The 25,761-nt window shown below is 37.5% G+C and overlaps 1 protein-coding gene across 2 annotated transcripts in view; it reads left to right on the top strand.

Annotated features, from left to right (window-relative positions):
• SLC25A24 (solute carrier family 25 member 24) overlaps positions 1-22,236 on the top strand; it is a 22,979-nt gene extending 743 nt beyond the window's left edge. Inside the window, exons 2-11 of one of the 2 annotated variants that reach the window (XM_026854207.1) lie at positions 10,806-10,932; positions 11,452-11,539; positions 12,024-12,135; positions 14,822-14,980; positions 15,322-15,474; positions 16,594-16,701; positions 18,382-18,549; positions 19,685-19,835; positions 20,515-20,707; positions 21,281-22,236. In XM_026854207.1, coding sequence (XP_026710008.1) covers positions 10,806-10,932; positions 11,452-11,539; positions 12,024-12,135; positions 14,822-14,980; positions 15,322-15,474; positions 16,594-16,701; positions 18,382-18,549; positions 19,685-19,835; positions 20,515-20,693 — 1,245 coding nt within the window. In that variant the 3' untranslated portion in view covers positions 20,694-20,707; positions 21,281-22,236. Of the gene's footprint in view, positions 1-10,805; positions 10,933-11,451; positions 11,540-12,023; positions 12,136-14,821; positions 14,981-15,321; positions 15,475-16,593; positions 16,702-18,381; positions 18,550-19,684; positions 19,836-20,514; positions 20,708-21,018 lie in introns of both variants that reach the window. The other variant, XM_026854206.1, reaches the window with a different exon arrangement.
• The last annotated feature ends 3,525 nt before the right edge of the window (positions 22,237-25,761 follow it).

The following is a 25,761-nucleotide window of genomic DNA, read 5'->3' as shown; positions in this document are numbered from 1 at the left end:
GTCGAGGGCTGCTCCAGACCCGGGAGCCGCGTCCGCGGGCTTTGGGCCGCTCCTGGCCGGCCCCGAGCCTGCCTTGCTCCTCCCCGGTGACGCCGTGTCTGCCCCAGGGCTGTAAATGAAGGTTCCCGAGTGCGAACGCTGTGAACAGTGCGGCTGTCGGCCGTTCCGTTGCCAAGTGGGCACGGCCGAGTTTATTCATCATGTGTCGACTTTTTACTTCCTTTATCATACTGGATGGCAATTTACAGTTTTTGTCTGTCACTCCACCTTTGCATAATCTAGATCCGAACAAAATAAACTTTGCTTTGGGCAGCAGGTAAGTAAATCAGTGTAACAGTAGGTTGCAATATCCAGAACTGGTTATTGAAGCTCAGTCTCTATGAACACACGGACATGGAAATGATTCTTCTTGGCATGGGCTGTGCCCAGTGCCAAGGCCCTTCTGTTTAAAAATGCACACTTACAACAGTGGCCATCAAACCCCAAACCGGCATGTGCTCAGTGCTGTGGATTCTGCAGTGATTGGGTTGGACTGACAGATTTCTTTGTCCTCAGTTACCAGTGTTGTGACCTCACAAATCAATAAAAGTTGAAACATCAAGCATTCCAGTGCAATGCTGAGTTGCTCTAGTAAATCTGACCCGTACCTGGAAAAGAAACTTCTCTTTCTTAGTTGTTCTCAGTAATCCTCAGGGATCAGAATATAAAATCGCTTAATGCGCAAATCTGTAGGCCTGAGTATTTCTGTGGTAATGCAAGTCTGTGCTGAAAAGGCACACATAGGTTTAGTTAGGCTGAACATCTACGGCTGAGATCTGTGCTGGAGCTATTACCATAACAGTCCTGTTCTTTGTTTCAGTATAAAGAATGGTTAGATGGCATTCTACTGCCTGTACTAGCTGTTGCATACTTTCTGAAAGAGGTTCAGGAAAGTGAACCTAAATTTTGACTGCAGTGTTATGACATATGTTGGGTCAATAATTAAATTTCAGTGACCTTCTACTAATTGTGGGACACTGCCAGTTCTTTCCCATGGTCTCGTTATTTGGTCTCTATTTTACCTCTTTTTGGTATATTTAATTCTCTGTCTTATATACTTAAGGGAGAAGTATCAAGCAGGCCTCTTGAGTTGAATGATGCTTATCTGAGAGTAGAAATGAAAGCATTCCTTCACTTTAATATTGTTTCTGATCAAAATAATCTTTAAAATAAGTACATTTTGTGTTCTCAGTTTTGGGTATCTAAGGGAGGGATGGTTTGGCATGTTTGCTTATCCATGAGAGTTATCTGTATTAAGAGCATGCTAGTTTCAAACTTCAGTCACACATTATATACAGATTGTTGAAAACCTGTTGTACCAGTTTGACTGTAACAATTTGGGTTTTTACTTCCATTGAACAACAGGGGAACAGCTGACCAGTTAATTTTCTGGTGTTTAGCAAGGGTGGTCTTCCCACACAATTCACTGAAAACCCTGAGACCCAAGTGGCGTGCTTCTGAAGTTTTGAGCAACTTAGAAATGAAATTCCAAGTTCTATCTCAAGATCCGTGTGTAATGCCTTTCATTAATACTGTACATCTGAGTATCTGTCAGACTTCTCATTTGCTACAGGATAAACTGGAAGTGAAATCAGTGAAATCAATAGAGATAAGCTAGACTTACCTGGATGTAATGGAGAGCAGGAACTGGCTTCTTTTAGTTGCTTAAGAAACACAGAGTAAACAAAATAAACCATGAGTCATGTTGCACATTTGAGAGGTGGAAGAATTGTTGGAGTGCACTGGAACTTCTATATACCCACTATTTTAAACTTAATGGTGGCACAGTTTGAACTAGAAACTAGATTTTATATATATTCTAGAGTTTATGTATTTTATAGTATATATATAGTATATATATATATATATATCTATATATATCTGTTAATAACTAAACTTGTTGTGATAAGAGAGCCTCAGTAAGATTTGCCTCCAGCTTTTTCCTGTCTTTACGTAGCTAATCTGCTTCCTGTACTTTATTGCAGCTTAAAGCTGCCTTCTCCCATTTGCTTCAAGCTCTAAAGTGATGTTGAATTGAGTAAAATGTCTTTTTACTATTTGGTAAAAAGGTGTTTTATTCATGAAGTCAGATATTGAGTCATTGTATTTTGTATTTGGAGAGGCGGAAGTAGTCTTATAATTACTAATAACTAATGAGTAAGGAAATGAGATGTGGAAACGTTACACAATGTGGCAGCTACTGAACTGCTGAGCCCTGCCAACATAGCGGCACTAAGGGGTGAGCAGACCTTGGGGTATCCTAAAGCAGAGCAGGCTTTGGTGCATCACAGCTGGGTTGGGATCTCAGGCCTTGCACTGTTGTGTTCTAGGTGCAGGTGTGGGTTAGGTTTCGAAAAATATGCTTGCAGGACTGGCTTCCATTGTATGGGGTGAAATCCATGTACACAGAGCATTAAACTTCTGGGGGACATAGCTGCTTCCTGGCTAACTCCTGGTAAGGGGCCATGTGAGTGTTACTATGTTTCACTGCTAAGTCAGTTGGTTCATCCCAAGTCATTATCTTCAGGGTATAAATTAGTGTTTGTGCTACTAGTATTTCCTCTTGAAATGTAATTCCTTTCTAGAAGGTATGTGCACATCTTTAAAAGATACAAAGTTGTTGTCCATTTAAGTAATAGACTACTGGTATGCTCTTTTTATTTCACCTTTCATCAGTTCTCTTGGCAGTTTTATTAATGTTTAATGTATGATGAGACATTCTTTTAGGTGAAGTAACACTGTAGATAAGAGAATTGATGTGAAACCATGTGGTAAGCTTTGGAGATACGTTGCATGTCCCTGTAAGGAAGAATAATTTTTTCCTTGTAGCAAGGCATCATAGCACGACGTGATAGAAGCCCCTAACTTTGTGTTCTACTTGACCTGTCTCCTGTCAGTATCTGACAGACAAAAGTAAACCAGTGGAAAATCCAAAATGTGTGCTGCTCAGAGGCTGCCAGGATGACTCCAATTTTATATAGTAGTATGTTACCCACTAGGAATGGGTAACTTTGCGAAGCTTTACAAAAGATTCTTGACATAATACATCAACACCTATGAAGAAAGAATTCAGTGTGGTGACAGTATCAAACAGTGCTCTACAAGCAACATTAACAGCTATTTTATGGTCACTTTGATTAATGGACTTGTCCAGTAGAGATACAAAATAGATGCTGGGATCAGATCTCAAATGATCTCATTCTGTGTCTTCAGAATGCCATGAGTCTCTTAGGCGGGAGTACCATAAATGGTGCGAGTGGTTATATGAAGTACTATTTTTGTTCACACTTTCCTTCTGTTGCAATCAATCCTTACAGTAAACCTGTAGGAGGCAAACCCCGTATTTCAAGCTTCAGTTTGTGGTGGGAACAGCCAAGCATTCAAATTCAGGTACTATTTATACATTGAGTCCTGGAGCTAGGAGTAGAAAGATGTTATTGAAATGAATAACTACATACTGGAAACAATATAATGGTCTTATTTGGACTGACTCCCTGTCGGGTTTTGACATAAGTCTTCAGCTACATTAAGGCTCCTTAGATGAAGAGAGAGAGTGATGAGGTACCTCTGTGTGGTGGAAACAGGGCCCAATGAGGCTAAATTCTCGGCAATCAGAATATGGTCTGTTTAGAGTCATCGACTGTGTTTATGAAAATTTTAGTCCAACAAAGTCTAAAAATACTCAGAACACTTGAAGTGTGTTGATGCATTTAAACCAAAGAAAATTCAGAATTCTGTCAAGTGAGGCAGGCCCTTCTGCTGTGTTACAGTGCTGCATCTCGGTGGGAGAGGACGGGTGAGAACAGGGCCAGGTGTGCATTGTTTCCTCCTGTGCTTTTCTCTGGCCTCTAAAAACTACAGCTAGGTAGTGCTTCAGAGCTTGAACTTATTGTAGCTGTTCTTAGTCCAGAAAGCACAATCTTCTTTAGTGACTGAGCTAAATATGCCCTTGAACATTTCTCCACTGTTTTATTAAGGTTTTTGCACTTTTGTTAATTTTGGTAACTTCCCTTACATGGCAAAATTAGAAGACTAGTAGACCAAGTTAATGGAAGCCTCTTCATTATGTTGTAGCTTGGCTAGAAACATACAAAAAGCACTCATTACTTTGGGAATTTCTGGGCATATTTGATCACACAATATCTACTCTTAGAAATTATTATCATACATGATATGCAGATTCAGTCTTATAAACTTCAGCACTTTCATGTCTGTGTGTCATTCTTTATGTGAAATGAGGCTTTCTCTGACCTTAATAGTATGCCAAAAACCAGTACTGTAGATTTAGATAGGCATCTTCAACTTTTTACCAAAACAGATGTCATGTCATGTGATTGTAGAAAACTAGGACCACTTGGTTCCTTTAAATTTTGCTATTCAGGTCATAGTAGGTGTTACGATTATGTCTGATTATTGTAACTGAATTGTGAAATACCACAAGCAGCTTCAGTAATGTATCTGACTTCTGCTGTAAGCAGACATGACATGTAAGTCATTATTTGATTTCAATGTGTACAATTTGGGAAGCTTTTAAATGACACTGTGCTGTAGTCTCCAAGTCTCCATATGAAAGAGCAAGATGAATATGTTTGTTTTCACAACACTTTAAACATCCAAGGAGATAAAATTAATTTTTTTAATACTAACTTGATAGTTTTTTTCCTGAACAGTGACAGGGTACAGTGAATGATTAATTCTTCCTCTTGTTGCTGCAAAGAGCAAGAATGCCAGGCACCAAATATGGGAACCCCCACCTCTGGAAGATCTCTTAACTGCATGTTGAAATGCTTTGCTAAGTCCCTGTCTTGAGACAACAGTGTGTCCCAGGTAAACAAGCAAGGTAAACTGGTAAACCTTTTAAGGTGACTATAAGGTGGGGATGCCTCTGTAGCAGAGCAGTCTTATTAATGGAAAAAGTCAGTCTACCAAGTATGTTCTAAGTCAAAAATACCAGTGTAACTTGCAAGGAATGATGAATGAAGGTACAAGGGATAGTTTTCATCTCCCATTTATGCTGTTTTGGATTCTTCAAATCTAATTCATAGCTATGAGTTGAGAGAGTTTATCCAGGTCCTGAGGGAGCAGCTTCTGCAACGCACACTGGAGAACATACTCACAACTTCTATCTCTTCCTTGTTAGGCTCCTTTTGTAGATTCTGTTACCTGCCATGGACCACTGAGAAGACCACTGCTAGTACTTTCCTGTTGCAGGGAAGGGGAAGCTCTGCAGCAGATAGCAACATCTCTGCCACTGCCAAGGTTGCAAGTCTGCTGTAGTGGAATGGGGGACTCTGTTCGTGTCTGTGGCAGGTTTAAAGAACCTGCTTGGGTAATGTTTATGTGTTGGTAGTATCCTTTGTGAGGGAAGTGAATAAATATGAATGCAGCCCTTGAACTAGTTGTGAGGCCTTTAGAGGCAGTGCAAATTACTGTTTTGCTCAAAATGCAGCGCTGTATTAGATTTCTGGAGGTTAAGTGACAGTCTAGTTTGTTAGTGTGTTATGTGGACTCACTGGTTAGGGTATAATGCTGTGTGGACACATCCTCAGGCCCTTTCCCTGTATGCTGGATTTATCTCCCAACTGATGCAGTTTGACAAGACTGACTTTAATAATCTTTACTACTGATTTTTGGGTTATCATTGTGTGTCACAAATTTGTGCAGTCTTGACAGATATAAATAGGAAAAGGACATTTAGTTTTAGTATTGTAGGGTACGTATCCAGTAAAGAGAGAAGGGGTATGTATACTTGGGCCGTGACTGGATTTGGCTTCCAATAAGATTACAGTATAATAACTTAAAATTGTAGAATGCAGAGCTATGTGAATGACTGGCATTAATTATTTTGGAGGTGAAGAGGGAAAGAACAGGAGAAGGGGAGAAGAGGGGAAATGAATATTGTGATTGGTTTTATATGTAGTACCTTTGGTTTTAAAAGAAAAAGAAAATCTGAGTGTCCAAAGACATGATGCTGTTCTTACTGTGGTGCTGGTGTTTTTTCTGTGCAGTATTTGTAATTTGCCCTTTGGAACTCTAGTCATAGATTGCAGAACAATGACTTGCTAATTGCACCAATTATATATCTCTAAGTGGTGTTTTTTAACTCATGTATTATAGATGGCATGATAGGAAGCCAGAAACACCCAGTAACTTCTTGATGGATCACTTCCTTTTAAATATTCTTTACATTATATTAATGAGCTGAAATAACAAGCTAATGAATAGATGATTTGTACTGAGCAGCCCTACCTTCCATACACAATTCAGTTTTGTAACCAGAATGTGAAGACTTAGCACAATACTCAATGATACTGATATAAAAATTAAACTGTGAATTTAAAAGCATACATAAAAGCATTACAATTTCTAGTGTCCTGCATTCTCCGTCTTTACGTCATAGCTATGAAAGTGTTAAAGTTAATAACTGTGTCACAAAGTAATCTAATAATTCATCAGGCTGCTTACAGAGCATCAGGATTTTGAGGGTATATAAAGCCTGTCTGTAACTTCTGATTTATTTTTTTTTTCAACAGACCTGCTGGTTTATGTTTCCACACCAAATACAGAGGTCTTCTGGAGGCGTAGGAATTCAACACTGCAACATGCTTTATATAATTGAGAGACTTGAAAATAAAATTCTTCAGTATTTCAGACTGCTTGTGGCCTTTCACATTGGTGTTGCCTTGCTGTGCGTGACTTCGACAGCAGCTGTATTAACAAAATATACAACAGAAAAAGAACAAAAGTAGCAGAATTAAAAAAAAAAAAAAAAAGGGGGAATAAGAAGAGAAAAGGAGGAGGGAGCAATGTCATGACCAAATAGGTCAGCACAGGAGCATTGTAGTCAGTATATGTGAAGGCCTGTAGTATTAAAAGGAAAGATCATCTATCTGTCTTCTGTATCTATCGGTAATTAGCAATTCTTTATGTGGTTACCATTTAATTTTATCTAGTGAATTATGTTTATAGCTTGGGGTTAAAGTTTTTAAACAATGAGAAAATAAATTACATGCTTTGAAAAACAAACATTTTCATCTTGGAGCTGGGCCTACATAAAGGTGAGGTGATCCCACAGTAAGTCAGTAAACAAGAAAGGGCAGGTTTTACGTGGCAGGCACACTGAACATTGTTTCCCAGGACTTCCAAGTGAGGACTGGCATCTAGTTTGGTTCCTTCTCTATTGTTGTGTGCCTATTTTAAAATGCATCCATTTCTCCTCCATCAGAGAAGTTGGTGAACCAGGAAGTAACACGGTGACAAGTGGTTGTAACTGTGCAAAATCTGGTAGTATATGAAATGCAGAACAGCAGAGTTGGATTCCTTGTTGAACTGAAGTGAGTGTGATTGAATATTGGAACATGTTGCCTGGGGAGGCTGGGGAATCTCCATCCTTGGAGATGTTCAGTACTCAATTGGATGTGGTCCTGCATGACCCCATCTAATTAGATGTAATTAGACAGGCTTTGAGCCAGGCTCTGCTGGATTGGCCTCCAGAGGTCCCTTCCAACCTGAATTATTTGATGCTGTGGATGGGCAGTTTGTACCTGGGAGTTAGTGTGCCAGGCTCCCCACAGGATCAGGTACACATCTTCCTGCTGGCTATGCCCACAGGGTCTATAACCCTCCATGAGGGAGTTTCTGCTCTCCAAGAGGAAAGCAAGCTCCTTTCATTGTTACTGTTTGTTCCACAAACTTGCAAATTACTGGTTTTAATCTGAAAGTTTAACACCCACACAATTAGTACTTTTGATAACTGCAAGAGGCTTTTGTTTATGAACGTTTAGATTTGTAATGGGAGAAAAATGCATGTGCCTGCTGAGGAAAAGTACGTTTTTGTTCCCTGACACTTATGTTTTGCTGCACTGAGAGTGGCTGAGACTGCTGTGAAGTCTGGAAAATAACTAAAAACAGGAGTAGGGAATGTAGAGTATGTTTGTGCCTGTCCTTTTCTAGTTGTTGCAATATGAAATCCACTCATTTGACAGATGAAAGGTGCCCCCCTTCACACACGCTAATTGCCAGCTCTCTAAACCTCCTAGGAATTTCCGTTTTCTTTGGCTCACGTCATCCTCAGCAGAGGAGGTTTTGTAATTAGAATTTAGTTAAAAGTTTTGTCATACCTGTGAGCCAGAACACTACCTTCCTTGTTCTGTGTTTTTGTTTGTGTAATTCAGATAGCAGTAGGGAATAGTAACAATTTGTGGTGATTAGAATTTCAGGACAAGAGGTAATGGCCTCTAGTTGTGCCAGGGAAAGTTTAGACTAGATGTCAGGAAGTATTTCTTTACAGAATGTGTTGTTAGGCGTTGGAATGGGCTGCCCAGGGAGGTGGTGGAGTCCCCATCCCTGGAGGTGTTCAAGAGTAGGGCCAACACACTGAGGGATACAGTGTAGCTGGGAACTGTCAGTGCTAGGTTAATGGTTGGACTGGATGATCTTCAGGGTCCTTTCCAACCTAGATGATTCTGTGAATCCACTCAAAGTGTGTGTATGACTGCCACATAAATTAATTACCTCTTCTCAGTAGCTTGTGGGAGTCTAGCAGGACACTTGGATCTTGCGGGGAGTACAAGATGGGTTGAGATTGCAGTGTCTTTGAGGGGTGAACTCCTTCCCGGCTAGAGTAATTTTTAATGGTGTTTTTTGGTTTGGGTTTTTTTAATGTTTGTTTGGGTTTTGTTGAATAATTATGCTGTGAGCCTTAATTTCTTGTTAGAAGGTTGTGGCCAGGAATTAATCCATAAACTTCAGTAAATATGAACTTTTTTTTTTTTTTTTTTTTTTTTTTTTTTTTTTTGTAATGGGAAATTCTGAACAGCCGTAACCATATTAGCAAGGACATGAAACTGAACTGATGAGTATTTTTTTGTTGACAGGTTATAAATAGAAATTACAATGAAGCCAGACTTAAGAGTATACTAAGAACACCATTTTTCTAAGCTGATACCAAACACCTTTATCTAAGTATATGGTAACTTAGGTTGATTTTATTGTGCATAACTTGCTGTATTATGGGAGGCAAACAATTTGCTGCTTATTTCACTGTGAAGTACCATATTGTCTTCCTCACTTGCATTGAGAAATCTATGATAATCTTAGGAATTTTGTTTTTTTGAGATTATACATTTAAGTATATTTCTTTTAGTAGAGGGATAGGAAAGATAAAGGAGGTAACATAAATGTGTTTAGATGTCTTCAATTTTTTTCAGACACCTGCAATAAATCCACCAGTTTTTAACTTTCTTTAGTTTTTGTAGGCTAAAACTTGTTGGACTTAGGTCTTCTGAGGACTTCTACTAATTACAGTGGAGTAAACAAAATGATTAAAACCAGATTTTGCAGATTAGAACAGTGGTACAAATCTTGTTGAGAGTTACTTTATTCAGAAACTACAGTTGTGTGAGGCAGTCTGCTAAATAGTTTGGCACATGCTTTTCATGTACCCTGTTCTCTGAAACTTACTGCAAGTTAATGAAGAGATTGTGCTGCCAGGCTGGTCTCCTGTCTGTCTGGTATAGAGTGCTGCCCCTGTAGGATTTTACACAGGGAAACCACAGAGACTAATGCCCAAACAAAGAAACTAGTAGGCATAATTTCCCCTTAAATCTTGTGTTCTAGAGCAGGGGTTTGGGGTGGATTTCCTTGCCCTCTTCCTGTGCATCTTGCCAGAGGAGATGGAAGTGTGAGAGTGGATGGAAAGTGCCGGTGGGGTTTGCTGTGGGCCTTGCCTCTCCTCGGCCCTGCTGTTCTCTCTGCAACCCTCCATGTGTGGAGCAACCCTTGCTGTGGCATAAAGCCCAAGATAATAAATCCTGCAAAGTTTGTTAGTCTGGGCTTTGGTCTTTGGGTTTTGTCTTTGCAGACAAGCCTCAGCAGTTACAGAATTTCGCTTTTGGGGGCCTGCTGTAATTTTCCTGTTTTAAAAATGTTTTATGTTTTCACACAAAAAGATGGTAAAGTATTCTGGCCCATTGTTGATGGAGAAGTGTATGCTTAGGCTGTATTTCAGACTTGTTTCCTGCAGTGATGGTAATTGTATATTATTGTACATGTAAATATTTCTTATCTGCAGGGCAGTTACTAGGAAACATGAAAAAATGGAAGATAACTGTGCTCCTCTTGTTAGAAGTCTGGTTTAAATTTTTGTCAGGGCTTCAGTCTGAAGCAGAAAGCCCTGCCTGCTCAAACCCTGAGGGGTGGAAGCGCTGGTCAGGCAAGACCTTTGTACTTTTGTTGGTCAACAGTTAAACAGTTAATTGGTATTTGTATTTTTATCTTCATAATTAATAGACCACTGGATTAAAGAGGCTAGTTAAGACTGTATTTGTTCAATTTTACTGACATACTGACAAATTTCATGTATAATCAGGAAAGTCACAGGCTTAAAGTTTCCTGATTTTGTCCTGACCCTGCGTGCCCACCCCCGCACCTTCCCTGCCCTCCCAGTTATTTCATACCTGTAGGTGTAGTTTGCCAATGCTGGTAAGAAACCTTAAAATCTTTGAATAGGAAAATTATGTAAATAATAAATAATGCTTTCTTAAGTCTGTCTTTGCTGCTTTTTTTTTTTCCTTTATGAAAGTACTGAATGTGTGTTAAATTCTGAAAACAAAATAAAGCTCTGAAGTGTATGCTTGGGTGTTTTCCTGATTTGACTCCCAAAGTGACTAGTATGATTCTTTTCTTAAAGCTGGGGCTGTGTCGTGCTGCTGTAGATTTGTGACCTGTAATTTGGAAAAGTCAAATGTTGAATTTTCTCTCAACAGAAAATTTTTAAAGCTGGAGATACTAACCAGGACGGACAGCTAGATTTTGAAGAATTTATGCAGTATCTTAAAGATCATGAGAAAAAGATGAAACTAGCATTTAAGAGCCTGGACAAAAACAATGATGGTATGCCTTGATTTATTTTCTTTGCTCAAACATTGTTTGCAGATACTGTGCATTAAAAGTTATCTTCATTTATATTCTTTGCCTAAGCCAGAGACAAAAAATTGTCAGTATGGAACCCTTACTTCTTCTCCTTAATAGGATCATAATTATAGTTTACTATAGATTGAAATAATAAATTATTATAGTATCTTTTCTTTTTTATTATCTTCCAGGTCTGTTGATCTGGGGCTCTTTGTTCCCCAGATGGAGAAACTATAAGGAAGTTTCTAAGTATCTATTAAAGATAAAATAATTTTTAACTCACTGAATGTTTGCATCTCATTTGGTTGCATGATTTTAATGTACTTACCTTTGCTCAGTCTTTGTAATAGATAAAGTACACCATCTGTGTTTAATTTTAAATTATCTTTGCTATTATGTAAGCGTTACAGTGTAACTTAGTGAGCTCCAAAGTGCTACGTGTATTAGGCTCCATGTTCTTAACATGTAGCTTTTTTTTTTTTTTTTTATTGTTTCAAGGAAAAATTGAACCATCAGAAGTTGTCCAGTCCCTCAAGATTTTGGGTATAAGCATTTCAGAAAAACAGGCAGAAAAGATCCTGCAAAGGTCAGGAATTATTATTTCTTGAAGTATTCTAATTCTAAGCTTCTTCATATTGTTAATTATTATATTTTTGTAATTCAGAGAGTAGGATAAATGGGATTATAACCTTGAAAGCTGTTGGTACCTTCAATGGTGTCTTTATAGGAATTCTCACATATTCCATGTGTTCCTGGGTGATAGTAAGTCTAGTCGCTATTTGAACTTCTGGTTCTGGGAGGAAAATGTTATCTTATTTCCCTGTAAATGTTGTTGATAGAATGAAGCATTATATTATGTTTTTAAATGGAATGTCAGATACACTTGCATAAGAAAAGCATAGTATTGAAAGGCCATGGCAGATTCAGCCTCGAAGTCTATATTGAATTTACAGTCAGTTGTCACTGATGTGATAAAAAAAAAAAAAAAAAAAAAAAAAAGGCAACAAAACAGGATAAAGCCCCATCCCTGCTACTATTTCCTTACATGGTTTTGCTCAATTTCTTTTCAGTATTGATGCTGATGGGACAATGTCAGTAGACTGGAATGAGTGGAGAGATCATTTTATGTTTAACCCAGCTACAGACATTGAGGAAATAATTCGATATTGGAAACATTCCACTGTAAGTTCAACTTTTCTTTTAACTTAGTGCAGCTCTTAAGTTCATCTCTGCTGTGTTGATTTGCAATATTGAATATTTGCAATACAGCTTCACAGTAGTTCTATTTAAAGCGTACCTGTATTTAAGATTGTCTGGTTTTCCTTTTCACTGTGCTGTACCATTTACAAGAAGGATAGTGTCACGTGAGTTTCTTCTGAACAGAGAACTTAATGCAAACTTTAGCAATTAATTATCAGTAGTTCTTAGGAAGGAATCCTTTTCTTCCTTTGGAAATATTCCACAGAAAGATAATAACCACAATATTAAATTATTTTGTTTTCACAATACAGTACATTCTTATGTTCAGTGCTTTTGCTGTGTTGAAACAAATTACAGAAACATTTTAACTGTTTATTATGTTGAAATTAGTTCAGTATTTGCCTTTATATAGTAACATTCTCATAAAATCACTGGTGTCATTAGTGATTTTCTGTGCATAAATTCTCACACTTTTGTGCTATAGAATTTCATTTAGGAATGACAATATACAGCAGTAGGCTATGCACTGTGCAGGTAATTTTTTTTAAATTACTATTGAATGGAGCTCTTGCCACCTGTGACTTACCACAGTGACTGACTTTAAAGAACAAATAATAAGTAAACCAATAGTAATCCTGTTTACTAAGTATCCTTCCTGTAGATTATTGAAGTAATCCATAAAGTTAGGTAAAGACAGATTTCTTTGAATATAGTGAGACCATTTATATCTTCAGGGATTAGTCAGCATTTTTATAATAAAAAAACCGGTTTATGAGATGTGAAAGCTTTGAGTGTTTCACACTGTACAACCTCAATTCAGAAATACTTGCCAAAAGGGAGTTAGCTCCCTGTTTGCTGACAAAAACACTTGAAGCACTGCTATGAGATCAAATAGTCCTGGTCCTAGTTTACTTAGTGGAAAAAAACCCTTTACTGTAATAAAATTCTTTATGTTACTATTATTAAACATGAGATTATTTTGTTTTTTAAATATTGTTATGGAATGTCATTAGTTACCCCAAGAAACAATTTTAGTAGTCTCTTGTGATCTTCCAGTGTTGCAGTCAGCTGATGACCCTGTTATCACAGCAAGCAAAATCCAGCTATATGGCAACACAGCTGGTGTTTCAGATAAGAGCAGATGTGAGACCTCATGTGCCTGGCTGGCATTGACAGCTCTTCCAATTCTGTTTTTATTGTAAAATTTTAATTGCTGTCAGACTCTTCCAAGCCAATAGCTGCATTGGCATAGAATTTTAATGAGTTGGTAGCTGTGGTCTTTTTGTTATAAACACCCTCAAATTAGCTTTTTTTCTTAGTTGTGTTTAGGGCTCAGGAGACACAAGGTCTAAACCCTGGTAGATATACGTACTATCTCTAAGAACACTGAATTTATATTTTGAGAGTTCTGGTTGATCTTTTGATGATTCCATGTAATTGAGCAATTGATGACACCTTACTTGGAAACGATGAATGTCAGAAAGATGAAGGGATTTTCCTATTAATCTGTTCTGTGTTCAATATCCAGAATAGTTGGTGCTTATCCTGTTTGTCCGGTGGCTGTATCTATAATCTGCATATTACCATTCTTGTGTTCCAGATGACCAAGACAGCTTTCTGTCTATTTAACAGATAGGGAACACAGCATAAATTAGGGACATGGTGTCTAGAATTAAAACCAGTAGTAGCTGAAAAAAAGTTTGTCAGTTAACATACTTTCTGGTCAGTACTTACCAGTTATTAAAACATTCTGCTTCTTTATAGGTTTAATTTATGCATAATACTGGCATTGCATTATCTATGGTGTATTTTTTCTCATATATGATGGTTATAAATTACGTGAAGAGCAGAGACTATGTTTAAGTGATATGTGAGATTCCATAGTCTTAGGTCTTGGACAGTTTTATTGCTAAAGTCTAAAGTAATGTTCTTCTTTGATCAATATGAATGGTAAAACAAACATGCACCTTTTAATGAAATTTCAAACTTTCACAGCTGAAAAAGTCATTAATGTGTCTTTCAGTGTAACTTATTATAAGAAAATGTATAAAGCATTAGTCAAACTTGTTGTTTTGTAAGATAATACATAACAGTTACCAGAAATAGAAAATTCTGATATATCAGCTATAAAAATGCTGCTTTAAAATGTTGGGGAGGGGAGAAATCCCACATATGTGTGAATAAATTACCATGTGAGAGAGAAATCTCTTGTTAGCATCCTTAGGAGATTATCAAACTAATCCCAGAAGGTTGTCTGCTGAAAGGTTGGCTGCAATATGAGCATTTGAGCTTTAGTGCTGACTGTAAAGGTCTACTGATCGTGACAGAATGCTTTTGTTTGGGCCATACTCAAAGCGGAAATTTGTCATAATTTTTAATGATGATGGTGCAGTGTTTGAAATGGTGGGTCTGGGGTGTTATTGCTCATTATCTATGTAGAAGTGCTATTGCATTGCTATTAACCGAAGAAGTGAAATTCATTGAATAGCAATAGCAATCCATAGCAAGTTAATTATAGAATGTAAGCTAGAGGTAATTTTTATTTTTAACTAGCATTTTATTTACGTATTCTCAGGTGGTAGGTTAACTTGGAATTGGAACTGCTGATGAAGTAGAGATGATGGAATGAGATAGTTATTTTGCACATCTTTGCTTTGGATTCTAATAGGTGTTGGATATAGGAGATAGTTTGACTGTTCCAGATGAGTTCACAGAGGAAGAGAAAAAGACTGGACAGTGGTGGAAACAGCTGTTGGCAGGAGGAGTGGCTGGTGCTGTCTCTCGAACAGGTACAGCACCATTAGATCGCCTTAAAGTGATGATGCAGGTAGGTGTAATGTTCAAGAACGTTTTAGTTTCCAGTGTATTGCTTCACTTTTTAGAGAGCTGTTGCAGAAAACTGATGGCCAAACACAATATCTAGATGATGGAGGACTAGTTATGTTTTGAAAATTTCCATATTTGTATTCATGAAAACTGTCTTTTCCATATTGACTGAAATGTAAACAAAATATTATAGTACTTGTACCACTAAAATAAGATATTTTTTTTTCTCAATGGTAGATGTGATTTTGCTACTTGATACGTTTAAGCAATTTAATACTTAGGTGATGAGTTTTACAGTCTAATCAGAGCAATGTTCCTTACTGTGACTTTGGTTTTTTTTAGGTTCATGGTTCAAAATCAAACAAAATGAATATAGCCAGTGGTTTTAAGCAAATGTTAAAAGAAGGTGGTGTTCGATCCCTCTGGAGGGGAAATGGTGTAAATGTTGTGAAAATAGCTCCTGAAACAGCTATTAAGTTCTGGGCTTATGAACAGGTAGGATGATAAATCAGGAAGGAAAATAATGGTAAATAAAGTACTGTATCATTCTCACTGTTCATTATTTGCACTGTTATATTATATAGGAATTCTTATAATGGTATTCTGTTAATAGATGTACTTGATGTTAGACAGATCTTGCTATTGTATTATAAGCAGTGTAAATAAACTAAATCTGTCATACATCTTAAACTGTCCTTCAGTCTGCATAGCTTCATATGGAGTACTGTATTAATATCTAGTTTGTTGCTTCAGAGTGACAACCACCAAAAACTTAGCACATTATGTTAGCTGAACTTATACAGGATTCTTTTTAAGTCAGATATCATGGTGCTATGTAAGATAGCACCTCTGAAATCATCCTGGATTTCAGAGTTATATTTACCTCTGAATCAGCTTTAAGCATCATGTTAAGGCCTAATCCTCCTTTGGAAAATGAACTCCCATTCTTGTGTAGTTAAATGATCTTTATTTTTCCTCTGTGGGACTTGCTAGTGCCTTGAGTAAGACTAAATGAACATATTGCACATCTCTGCACAGCTATCAAATATAGGCAAGAAAAAGTCAGGCAAACTTTGGAATATCGCAGAACTGAACGGCAGATTTTGATGCCATAGAGTAACCTTGAGCACATTATTTCTTACTCTTGCTCTGCCTTCTCAGAGCTGATGGTGCATTCTTGCATGACGGTGTCTCTGTCTTGAATGAAACAGTATGTAGAGCTCTCTAAGTGTCTCTGAACAAGGTAGCTGATCTTTGATTCTCTGACTGGAGAATTGGATCTGCAAAGGAGTCGGGTTCCTCTATTATCTGGGGGCCATCGTGTGGGTACCCTTGCTTTGGTTGTTTGTACAATACCTGACAGTACTGTGGTGGCTGAGATGTTTAAAGGATTCTTGCAGGCTGGAGTATGTATCGTAGTCTTGAGAATCTTTGTCCACAGAGTTGCAGCGAGTATAGTGCTAAATTTGTTGGTTTAGTAAATGTAGCTGTAAATACATGAAAAAGTAAGTACAGCTTGAAAAACCATCTTGTGCTGTATTCCTGCCTTTTGTAGTAACACTTGCCTTTCCTAAAAAGTGTGTGATGCTTATTTTATGTGTTTTGACTATACAGTATAAGAAGATTCTCACTAAGGATGATGGGAAGTTAGGCACTATTGAAAGATTTGTATCTGGTTCTTTGGCTGGAGCAACAGCACAAACTTCTATTTATCCCATGGAGGTAAGTGACAGAGAATCTGCTTCCATTGGAGACTGCCAAATATCTGGTTCATTTCCAAAGTAAAATCCATTTTGCTCTTGAAAGTAGTGTAGGAATTAATTTATATTCTTATATCCTCATTATTTTTACTTTGAATTTCCTTTCAGAATTTCAGTACTAGGCATTTTAGAATATACTATGTCCTAAATGATACTTGTAATTTTTCTATATATTTGGGTGTATAATATTGTCTAAAGCAATCTTTGAATAAAACCTAGTTCAGGGAAAAAACAATCTAATAACACATTTAAAATTAAGTACATGTTCAGGTATTTTCTAAATTCAGCATAAGTCTTTTTCCCACTGTATCTAAGCAAGGGATGGTCTTGTCTGTAGCAGAACTGATGAAGTTCTTTTGCATTATGGTTGGGAGCTGGGTCTGATTAGGAGATCAGTATGGAGGGAGGTTATAACAGCTACAGTTGAGTTGGGTGGTTTAACTGTTACTTCCTTTGTAGGACATATTCATATGTGGTACTATACATGTTTCAATTTAACTAGAGTTAATATATTAACTACTCTAGGGTAGCTATTTCACATCCTGCTTTTTAAAAATAGAAGTAGGATGTACTTCCTTTACTGCTGGTTCCCCAGAAAGTTTATCTCTCACAAATACCTGGAATAGATGTTGGGTCTGGGATTAAACGAATGCCAGTGTTATGATTTGGAAGTAATGGAAAATGTAACCTAAATACCTTTTTCACAGGGACAGGTGTCAGTAGAAATAGAACGAACTTGTTTTTATTGCTGACAGTGATAATGATCTCTCTTTACATAGCATCCTTGCTGTTAGAGCTGCTGAATCACAGCTAGCCTGAGTACAGAGATGGGTTAAGTTATACAATAACTGAAATATTATGTAGATCATCTGGATTATACTGATCAATGGCGACAGATGAACTATTCTACAATAAGATGCTCTGATCTTCCTAACAAAGATATAATACTGTCCTAGAAGTGTTTTTTAGTGTATTTCTAAATAAAAGAGAAAAGCAAAGTGTCAGGAAACTCCTGAGGAAGCTGCAGTCTTATAAGGCTTTAAAGTAGGCCAAATTCTTGCTCAGGAAATTCCCTCTGTGGTTTCTTTTGGATACTGTTATTAATTTCTTTGTCCTAAGATGCTTTATAGACTTGTCTGCATTATTAATCAGACTCTGGGTTTCAGTAGTGAGATGTAATCTTTACATCCCTTAACTACCTCTCAGTGTTGTGCTTTTAGAAAGATTATTTTCTTAATATACTTTGCTATTCTCAGATCAGAAGTGTGATCTGCTAGTATGTTAATTCTCTCGTTCTTTAGCTAATGCTTCTATTAAATATTGCCCGCACTGTTGCCTTCAAGTTGATCAAAAATCTGCCTCTTGTAATCAAAAAAAGAAAGCTAAAATGCAATCTTAAAAGGCTAATAATTTGTAAGCTAGTGTATGGTAGTATGTGTGCTACTCTGCACTAATGATAAACCTGAAGAAGCCTACTGCTAACAAAGCCTTAACCGTAGTCATCACAAAGGAGATCTGAAGTACAAAAAGGTAAAGCAGTTCCAGACAAGTGAATAAGCAGAGAGATGCTGTATTTTCCTGTCTTTATAAAATAAATTAATTAATAGGTATGTAATTAAGGCTACTGTTTTTTCCCCTTTAGGTTTTAAAGACCAGATTGGCTGTGGGTAAAACAGGGCAATATGCTGGGATGTTTGACTGTGCTAAGAAGATCTTAAAAAGAGAAGGTGTAAAGGCTTTCTACAAAGGCTATATTCCTAATATTCTGGGTATAATTCCTTATGCTGGTATTGACCTTGCTGTTTATGAGGTAAGTTTAGATCACTGAATGCATGTAGCTTTCATTAGTTAATTTATGAAAAGGTTAAATATTCTTTAAAATACCTGTGTTATTAGATTTGTAATATGCTTGTAGTATTGCAGTTGCCTTCAGTTTAAAACAGACAAATGAGAATTTCCACTGATCTTACTAGACTTAAGTATTTTTCTTTGGCTGCCCCTCCTGGAGGAGTGCCTGTGCTGATGGGCCCTTACATGCAACTACCAAACAAGAAATCTACTCATAAGGCAGGATTATATAGACCTTGGCAATACGACATGCTTACATACTTAACTAACCCCGTTGGACTGGAACATACTCCTTCTGTAGCAAATACGGGCCTTAAAAACCTGATATGATATTCCTTTATGTTATATATCCTGCATTTATGATACTCAATACTTTTTTTTTTTTCCATTTTCTCTGATTTATAATTGGATTATAGTAACCTGAATTCCATGTGTTTGTGCATGTTGCCAGAATTCTTTGTGGCTGACATCCAGTTGTGAGGAGTTTGAAACACAGCTCGCTTTCTTTTCAAGTGGAACTGGCACCTTTTAAACCTGTCAACAACGTTTAAAATGTTGTATCTACCTTAGATGCTAGGTGTTGCTTCAAAGTGTGTTAACTCAGAGGCATAAGCTAATTTTTTTTCTAGTCTAGACAAATTTTTCGTAAGACTGCAGCAGTAATCAGAATTGCTTGAACAAACATTTTCAAGGAAGTATGGAAGTTCTTTTCAACAGTTTGCATCCTTGCAAACAGCTCCTTGCACACAGACATGCACAGCTGTGTGAGCTTTTATTGCATCCTGTGGGGTGCTGAGTGGTGTTTGCCTCCTTCTCCCCCCGAAGTATTCACAGGTCTAGAACATGGGCACTGTTCCTGCTGCTGGATGTTTGAAGGATTTGTCTCCTAGGCCCTAGCTACTGTAGTCTGGTTAAAGTCCTTACCTGTGTGCTAAGGTGTTTGCCTGTGCACTTTAAAAGTGAGAATGTAGGACTGTCTAGTGAGATCGGTGCTTTTCAGGATTGAGCCTGTAAGATTAATTATGAATAAAGCTGTATATGTTTACTTTCTTTAATGCAGATCCCTTGTCTGATTACTTAATTTTATATCTTGGCAGCTGTTAAAGAGTACATGGCTAGAACACTATGCATCAAGTTCCGCTAACCCAGGTGTTTTTGTCTTATTGGGATGTGGTACAGTTTCCAGCACATGTGGGCAGTTAGCCAGTTACCCTCTTGCTCTCATCAGAACACGCATGCAGGCTCAAGGTGAGTCCTGTTGTACTGACAATGTGTCTGTGTGGTCACATCAAAATTGTGTCATTTGGGATAGCTATAGCAGAGACATGGGAATAAAAAAAAACCAACTTGGAAAACTGAGGACTTACCTGGAAAATGCTTCTTAATGTTGGTCCCTTTTCCCTATTAGCCCCAACATTGTTCTTTGTCATACTCGAATCAAAGGTAACATTTCAGACACCAATGTTCTGGGCTTTGAGAGCCACATTCCATATAAAGCTACGAGGCCAAGAACTCCTGTTCTAGTCTGCAAGCACTCTTCTAAAATTTAGAATGTTTTCTAAATTTTAGAGGCAAAATGAAAAGGACTTGCATCATCCTGTGAAGGTGGACATCATTGTTTGCTCTGGAGGACGTTTCATAAAGACAGTTTCATAGCTGAGATGTTTGCTTGATAAGTTTGTGCACAGACTTGAGGGTAAGAGCCTAGATTTCCAAAGGAATATAGGTGGATAATGCTTTTCAGTGGGATTTAGACACATGGATATCTCTCAAATGTCTGGGATTAAAGAGATCTCTCTGTGAGGACTCAAGTTTTAATCAGTGGCCCAAGAGGTGACAGTAGGCTCACCACCCAGGTGTTTAAGACTTGCTTAAGAATTTTAATAACAACCACAACTGTTGTAACACATTGTCTTTTTTGTTCTAGCTTCAGTGGAAGGAGCTCCACAGCTAAACATGATTGGTCTCTTTCAAAGAATTATTGCTGCAGAGGGAATCCAGGGACTTTACAGGGGAATAGCCCCTAATTTTATGAAAGTGCTTCCGGCTGTCAGCATCAGCTATGTTGTGTATGAAAAAATGAAGCAGAATTTGGGAATAGCGTGAAATGAAGGAAAAAGGTGAGATGCTTCAAATGTTGTTGGAAACACTAGAACAAAAATGATTTCTGAAGTAATCTGCTTTCACAGTCAGAGACTGATCTTTGTGGAGAGATGCTGCAACTTCTACTTTTGCCCTGAAGTTGGAAGAAACTTTCTTAAATACTAGTTCACCATTTCTAAACAGACATCTGTATTGCACTTTAAAATGTCACTGAGTTTTTTAAAAAAATATCAAGAAACTAAATCAGCAATATGTTTATTTTTTTTTTTTTTTTTTCTTTTTATATTTGTCTTCTCTAAATGTGTATTTGGCCTGGAGCAAACCAAAGGTAGGAGAAGTTTATGCTGCCTTGATACTGAATATATGAAAGGGACTTTTTGTTTTGTCATGCTGCCTATACTCATGCAATTCACAGGCAACATTTTGCACGCTTAAAAGTTCACTTACTGTTAATCTTTTTGAAGATTTAATGTTAAGTTTGTAAGAAATAGGATCTTAGATACAGACAAGGGTGGAGTAACACATTAAAATGTAGCCCATCACCGTTACCTTCAGGCTGACCATTTTTTAAATTTTATTTTTATTTAAAGAATAAGAGCCTGAGAAACTGCTGTTCCGTGGTATCAGAATACCTCAAATGGATTTATACAGTACTTTTGTAATGCAATCAGTGATTTTTTTATAACTTGCTTCACTGGATTTCATTGCACAATTAACCGTGACAAGCTTTGGGTTACAGCTGCATGTTTTAGGAACAGAAAAATCTTGGTTGCTAGATTCATTCCGTACAAGTGCAAGTTAATTTTAAAAATGAGGTGGAGGATCCAGTATTAAGCTGATTATAATACAGCCAGTAGTGGAGCTCATCATAGCTGCCTTAGAGAGAAATGCTTCTCATTTTGGACTCTCTATTCTTTCCCTTACTCAGAGGGCTAGAGTCCACTATGTGCTTTTAGCCAATAGAGGGTTGCATTATTATGTGAAGTTTTACAGGTTTGTCATGTGAGATAAATTCTCTTTCCCTCACAGTATTCTGTGCACGCTGGCTGTGTGTGTGAAATTCAGATAGTAAAATACTGAAGCGTTTTGTCCAAGTGACCAAATGGGACTGCTGATCTCAGGTGCCCATCAGATTGATGTTAATGAAGCAAGCAAAGCAGGCACACAGACCTTGATAGTGCTTGAGAAACAGCTTCTCCTCAAAAAACAAAGCAGCACTTCTGCCATGCAAAAAGTTAGGTATTTCCATGTACAAGTACTTCCAAAGTGACTTCCTTGGCGGGCAACAGGGGGCACAGAGGTGGTGCCACATTCCAGTTGCCTTCAGGCCTGAACACTGAAATAGAGTGACAGTTATTGCCAAGCTCATTTGTTGGGCTTTTTCTGGTTCCTGCAATGTGTGGTGTCTTAATCTTTGTGAATTTGAGATTATACTTATTCTGGCCTTCTAAAAGAAACTGCTCTTCAACCACTTCCTGAGATTGGATTACTGAAAGAAGAACTTTTTTTTTTTTTTTTTTTTTTTTTTTTTTTTTTTTTTTTTTTACCAAATAAGTAAGCAAGCAAACATAAATAACAGCCTGAACATCCTTTGTTCTACATGCTATGTGGGCCATATTCAAACAACATTCAGATGTAAATCTGTGTTCAGTGCTTCCATGGCTGGTGTTTATTCTCCATAAACTGATATATAACAAGTCCATAAAATTTGTATTATAAAATGCTGTTTTACAGATTTCAGAAAACGGCAGCTTTAGCTGTGTTTTTTTGGCCTTCCCTTTAGGGAAACCTTGGACTCTGCACTTTTTTAAAAAAACATAAAGTCATTCTATCCAAATCATCCATATGTACAATGCCTTTCGGATCTGAATGTTTCTTGGTTTTGCCAATATTCTTGAATCTTTGTGGGATTTGTGAGATCGGTTCCAAATCATTTTGTTTGACTGTGACCAATAAGCAAATGTGTGTGCGTGTGGTGCAAAGATGACTTCAGCAGTGTCTATCTTCTAGACTTGCTCCATTTTGTTCATAGTGTGAAAGTGCCATTATGAGTGCTGAATATTATGGTAATGATGTTTTCAGATGTTGAAAAGACGGGATCTTTCAAATTTAATTTTTCATTATGTGCCTTTATGATGACTGTGTTCAATTGTGTATTCTTTGTCTCTTAAACATATGTTTACCTTTTTAGCTGTATAAAACTACCAGTTTCTAATAAATGTTTGTTTCCTTATCTGGCTGGAGTGTCCTGATATTTTTCTTTTCATGGCCTGATAGACAGATGACACTTTTTTATTGCACTATATGCATTATACTCAATGTCAAAAACAAAGGTAATTTATCTAAAAATAAGTTTGATTTGCTCTTACATTGATATTTGAAAACCTAGTTGGAGATTATTCGATTGTCATCTTGTTTAAAACTGTAGATGTCTTATCGCTTAATGGAAGATCACATAATGTTTAGTGGTTTTGTTTGCTCATTGAACAGTATTACACCATGATTTGCTTCTGTGTATGCTGCATGACAGAACTCTTAATGTTTATCTTGCTTTGATGTTAATCTTCCTTGTCAGTCAATGGACCAATACAAACTCTTTGGTATTGACTTAATTTACTCTGCATGTATAGCATAGCTGTCTTACTAAAGGCATGCTCAGTAGCCAGCTTTGAGAACTTAGGAGTTTTTCACACCAATCCTTCAGACGTTGAAGATAATTGTAAACAAATTAGGGAGGCTTTTCTTGTCTCTGATTCCTGCAAATACAGTTCTTGTAACATAAGATTTAGAAGTTTCCTTTTAAATAACAGAGAGGTAGATGCTCTGTGTGTGATTCCTGACAAAATGAAAAATCTGACAATTCTACTTGAGGCAAGGATGCTTTTAACTGGAAATTCTCTGCAATTGGAAAGGCTGGGCTGTGAATGATCTCTCTCATGATGATCATAACTTGAAGATGTCTGAGTTAGATGGTCCCCCTCTCCCTTCCAAAAAGAAAATCTAAACTACAAAATGTAGCACAGGTATTTAAAGTATTGCTTTCAAGTTATCCTGTTGGGAAACTAAAATCTGCAGTCTCTTTATCAAAGACTGGACCTGATAAGATGCTTTTTTGATGTATGGGAGTTATTACACAGGCAGCATGCATGATGTTTGGCTTTTGAAATGGCTCAGATCTTCAATGCACCTAGTACCAGTGTTTCTAATTGTTTGCAACTGCATGCAGCTTGTGTTAAAATAACACTGAGACAGCAGAAACACACGGGCAGGCAGTCTGTTTAGGACAGAATACTTCTCTCCCTTACAAAAGTAATTTTACTACAATTTTGAAGTTTGTTGTGTGTTGGCCAAGAGAAATAGAATGCTAACAAGTATCTCAACTGTTTCTTCAAGCTTGTTGCTTTAGTTTTTAGTGTATTCAACCAAAATGTTTCATAATCTGTTGAAATAGTGTGTTTCCGTAATGCATTCTGACTTCTTAAATTAGTGGTGACAGATTTATAGGTTGCTGATTACTTTTGTCCTTTGTCTCGACAAGTTTAGTCTGAAACTTGCTTAATTCTACAGTCCAGAAAAATCTTTTACATTTCCTCTGTATCTTATCTATTGCTAGGTGTTTGATATTTTTCAAAACATATGCAAAGGTGGGGCCTGTAGATCATATTAAAAATATTGCCATACAACTTGCTACTGTCTCTTTAGTTAAAGAAACCAAGGCATGAAGAGGATGTAAATCATGTAGAGTCATTGGTAACTTAATAAGACGTTCAGGAATTGTGCATCCACATACAGACTGATCCCAAACAACTCTTAGCTTTATCTGGGGTGTTTCTTTCTATGCATAGGCCTATACATAATGGGCCCAGAACATAAAGGAAAAGCTTTATTTGTTTTCCGTTCAAGATGTATGTGGGGTGCAACTGCTCTTAAGTAGCATTAATGCTAGAAAACACCGCAGAAATGGCTTGGAATTTAAAATAGGGCAGCCAGTGTGTGTCTTCCCCTCTTGCCTGTGGTGGGCTTCCTGGTAGGATATGCCTGCAGCTGTGGTGGCAAAGCTGCAAGGTGGGACTATGGTAGATGAATGGGTACTCCTGCCATCTTAAACTAAGCCTTTTGCTAACATACTTGACCTGTAGTTTAGCCCTTGCTCTTGCTCTCTCTCGAAAACAAATGCCATGTGTTTTTTAATAGTTACTAGCTTGTGTTGTGCATGAACCAGTGTCTCCCAGGCGAGCCTTAACAGCTCCTCTGTTCTGGCTGTGTTTAGAGGAAATGTGCCGATACAGATTGATTTCGAGCAGTGCCATCTACTGTCATGTTGTAATACTGATTTGTAATGAGGAACAGCTTCTCTAGCGGAACATTTGAGTTCATCCCTTGGGGTTATCTTTGCAGCAAAAGAAAACCAGTTTACAGCAGCGCAGCAAAAACTCATCTGAGCCATGTTTTTAGTGGTGATTGTGGCAGCGTGACCTAACACAATGTATGGGAGCAATGCACTCAAGTGTGAGTTACAAAAAAAGCAAGAATCGGCATCTCTGCTTTGGGTAAGGTATTGAAAGAATCTATACTTCATATCAATTGTCATGGCTATTTTTACTTTTAATGAAAACCATTTGAAATAGAAGATAGAGTCTTTTAGCTTTCATAAAATGATTTTTGTGTGTCAACATCCTTTAGTTTCTCAGTAAGATACACTAGCATGGAGGATAAAAGTTATTTAACCATCCCTACTGGCATATTGCTAAAAAAAGATTGGTATGAAACTTACCTGATTACTTCTGAGGAATAAAAATGCTATTCTGTATTTCAATATTTCCTAATTATGCTGGTATCAAGATCCACACCTTAAGAGTGCCATGCTTTCATTTCACAACATTAAAACACCATGTAACCCAGTGCAGGGAGAATGTTTCTCATGGTTGCTCACTAAATGTTACAGATTTCCCCACTACATCATGGTTCAGTCACTGATTTGTTTTGTGGACACAGTTGCCACGCACTTCTAAGCTAAGCCAGTGTGCACATAGTCCAGTCAGCTCCACCACTGCTTGCCCCCCCCCCCCCC

The sequence above is a fragment of the Athene cunicularia genome, assembly GCF_003259725.1.
Source record: "Athene cunicularia isolate RWA chromosome 8 unlocalized genomic scaffold, athCun1 chr8_part1, whole genome shotgun sequence".
In the NCBI taxonomy this organism is placed as follows: Eukaryota; Metazoa; Chordata; class Aves; order Strigiformes; family Strigidae; genus Athene; species Athene cunicularia.
The sequence above is the reverse complement of the archived record's forward strand: the minus strand, read 5'-3'. Positions and strand labels throughout refer to the sequence as shown.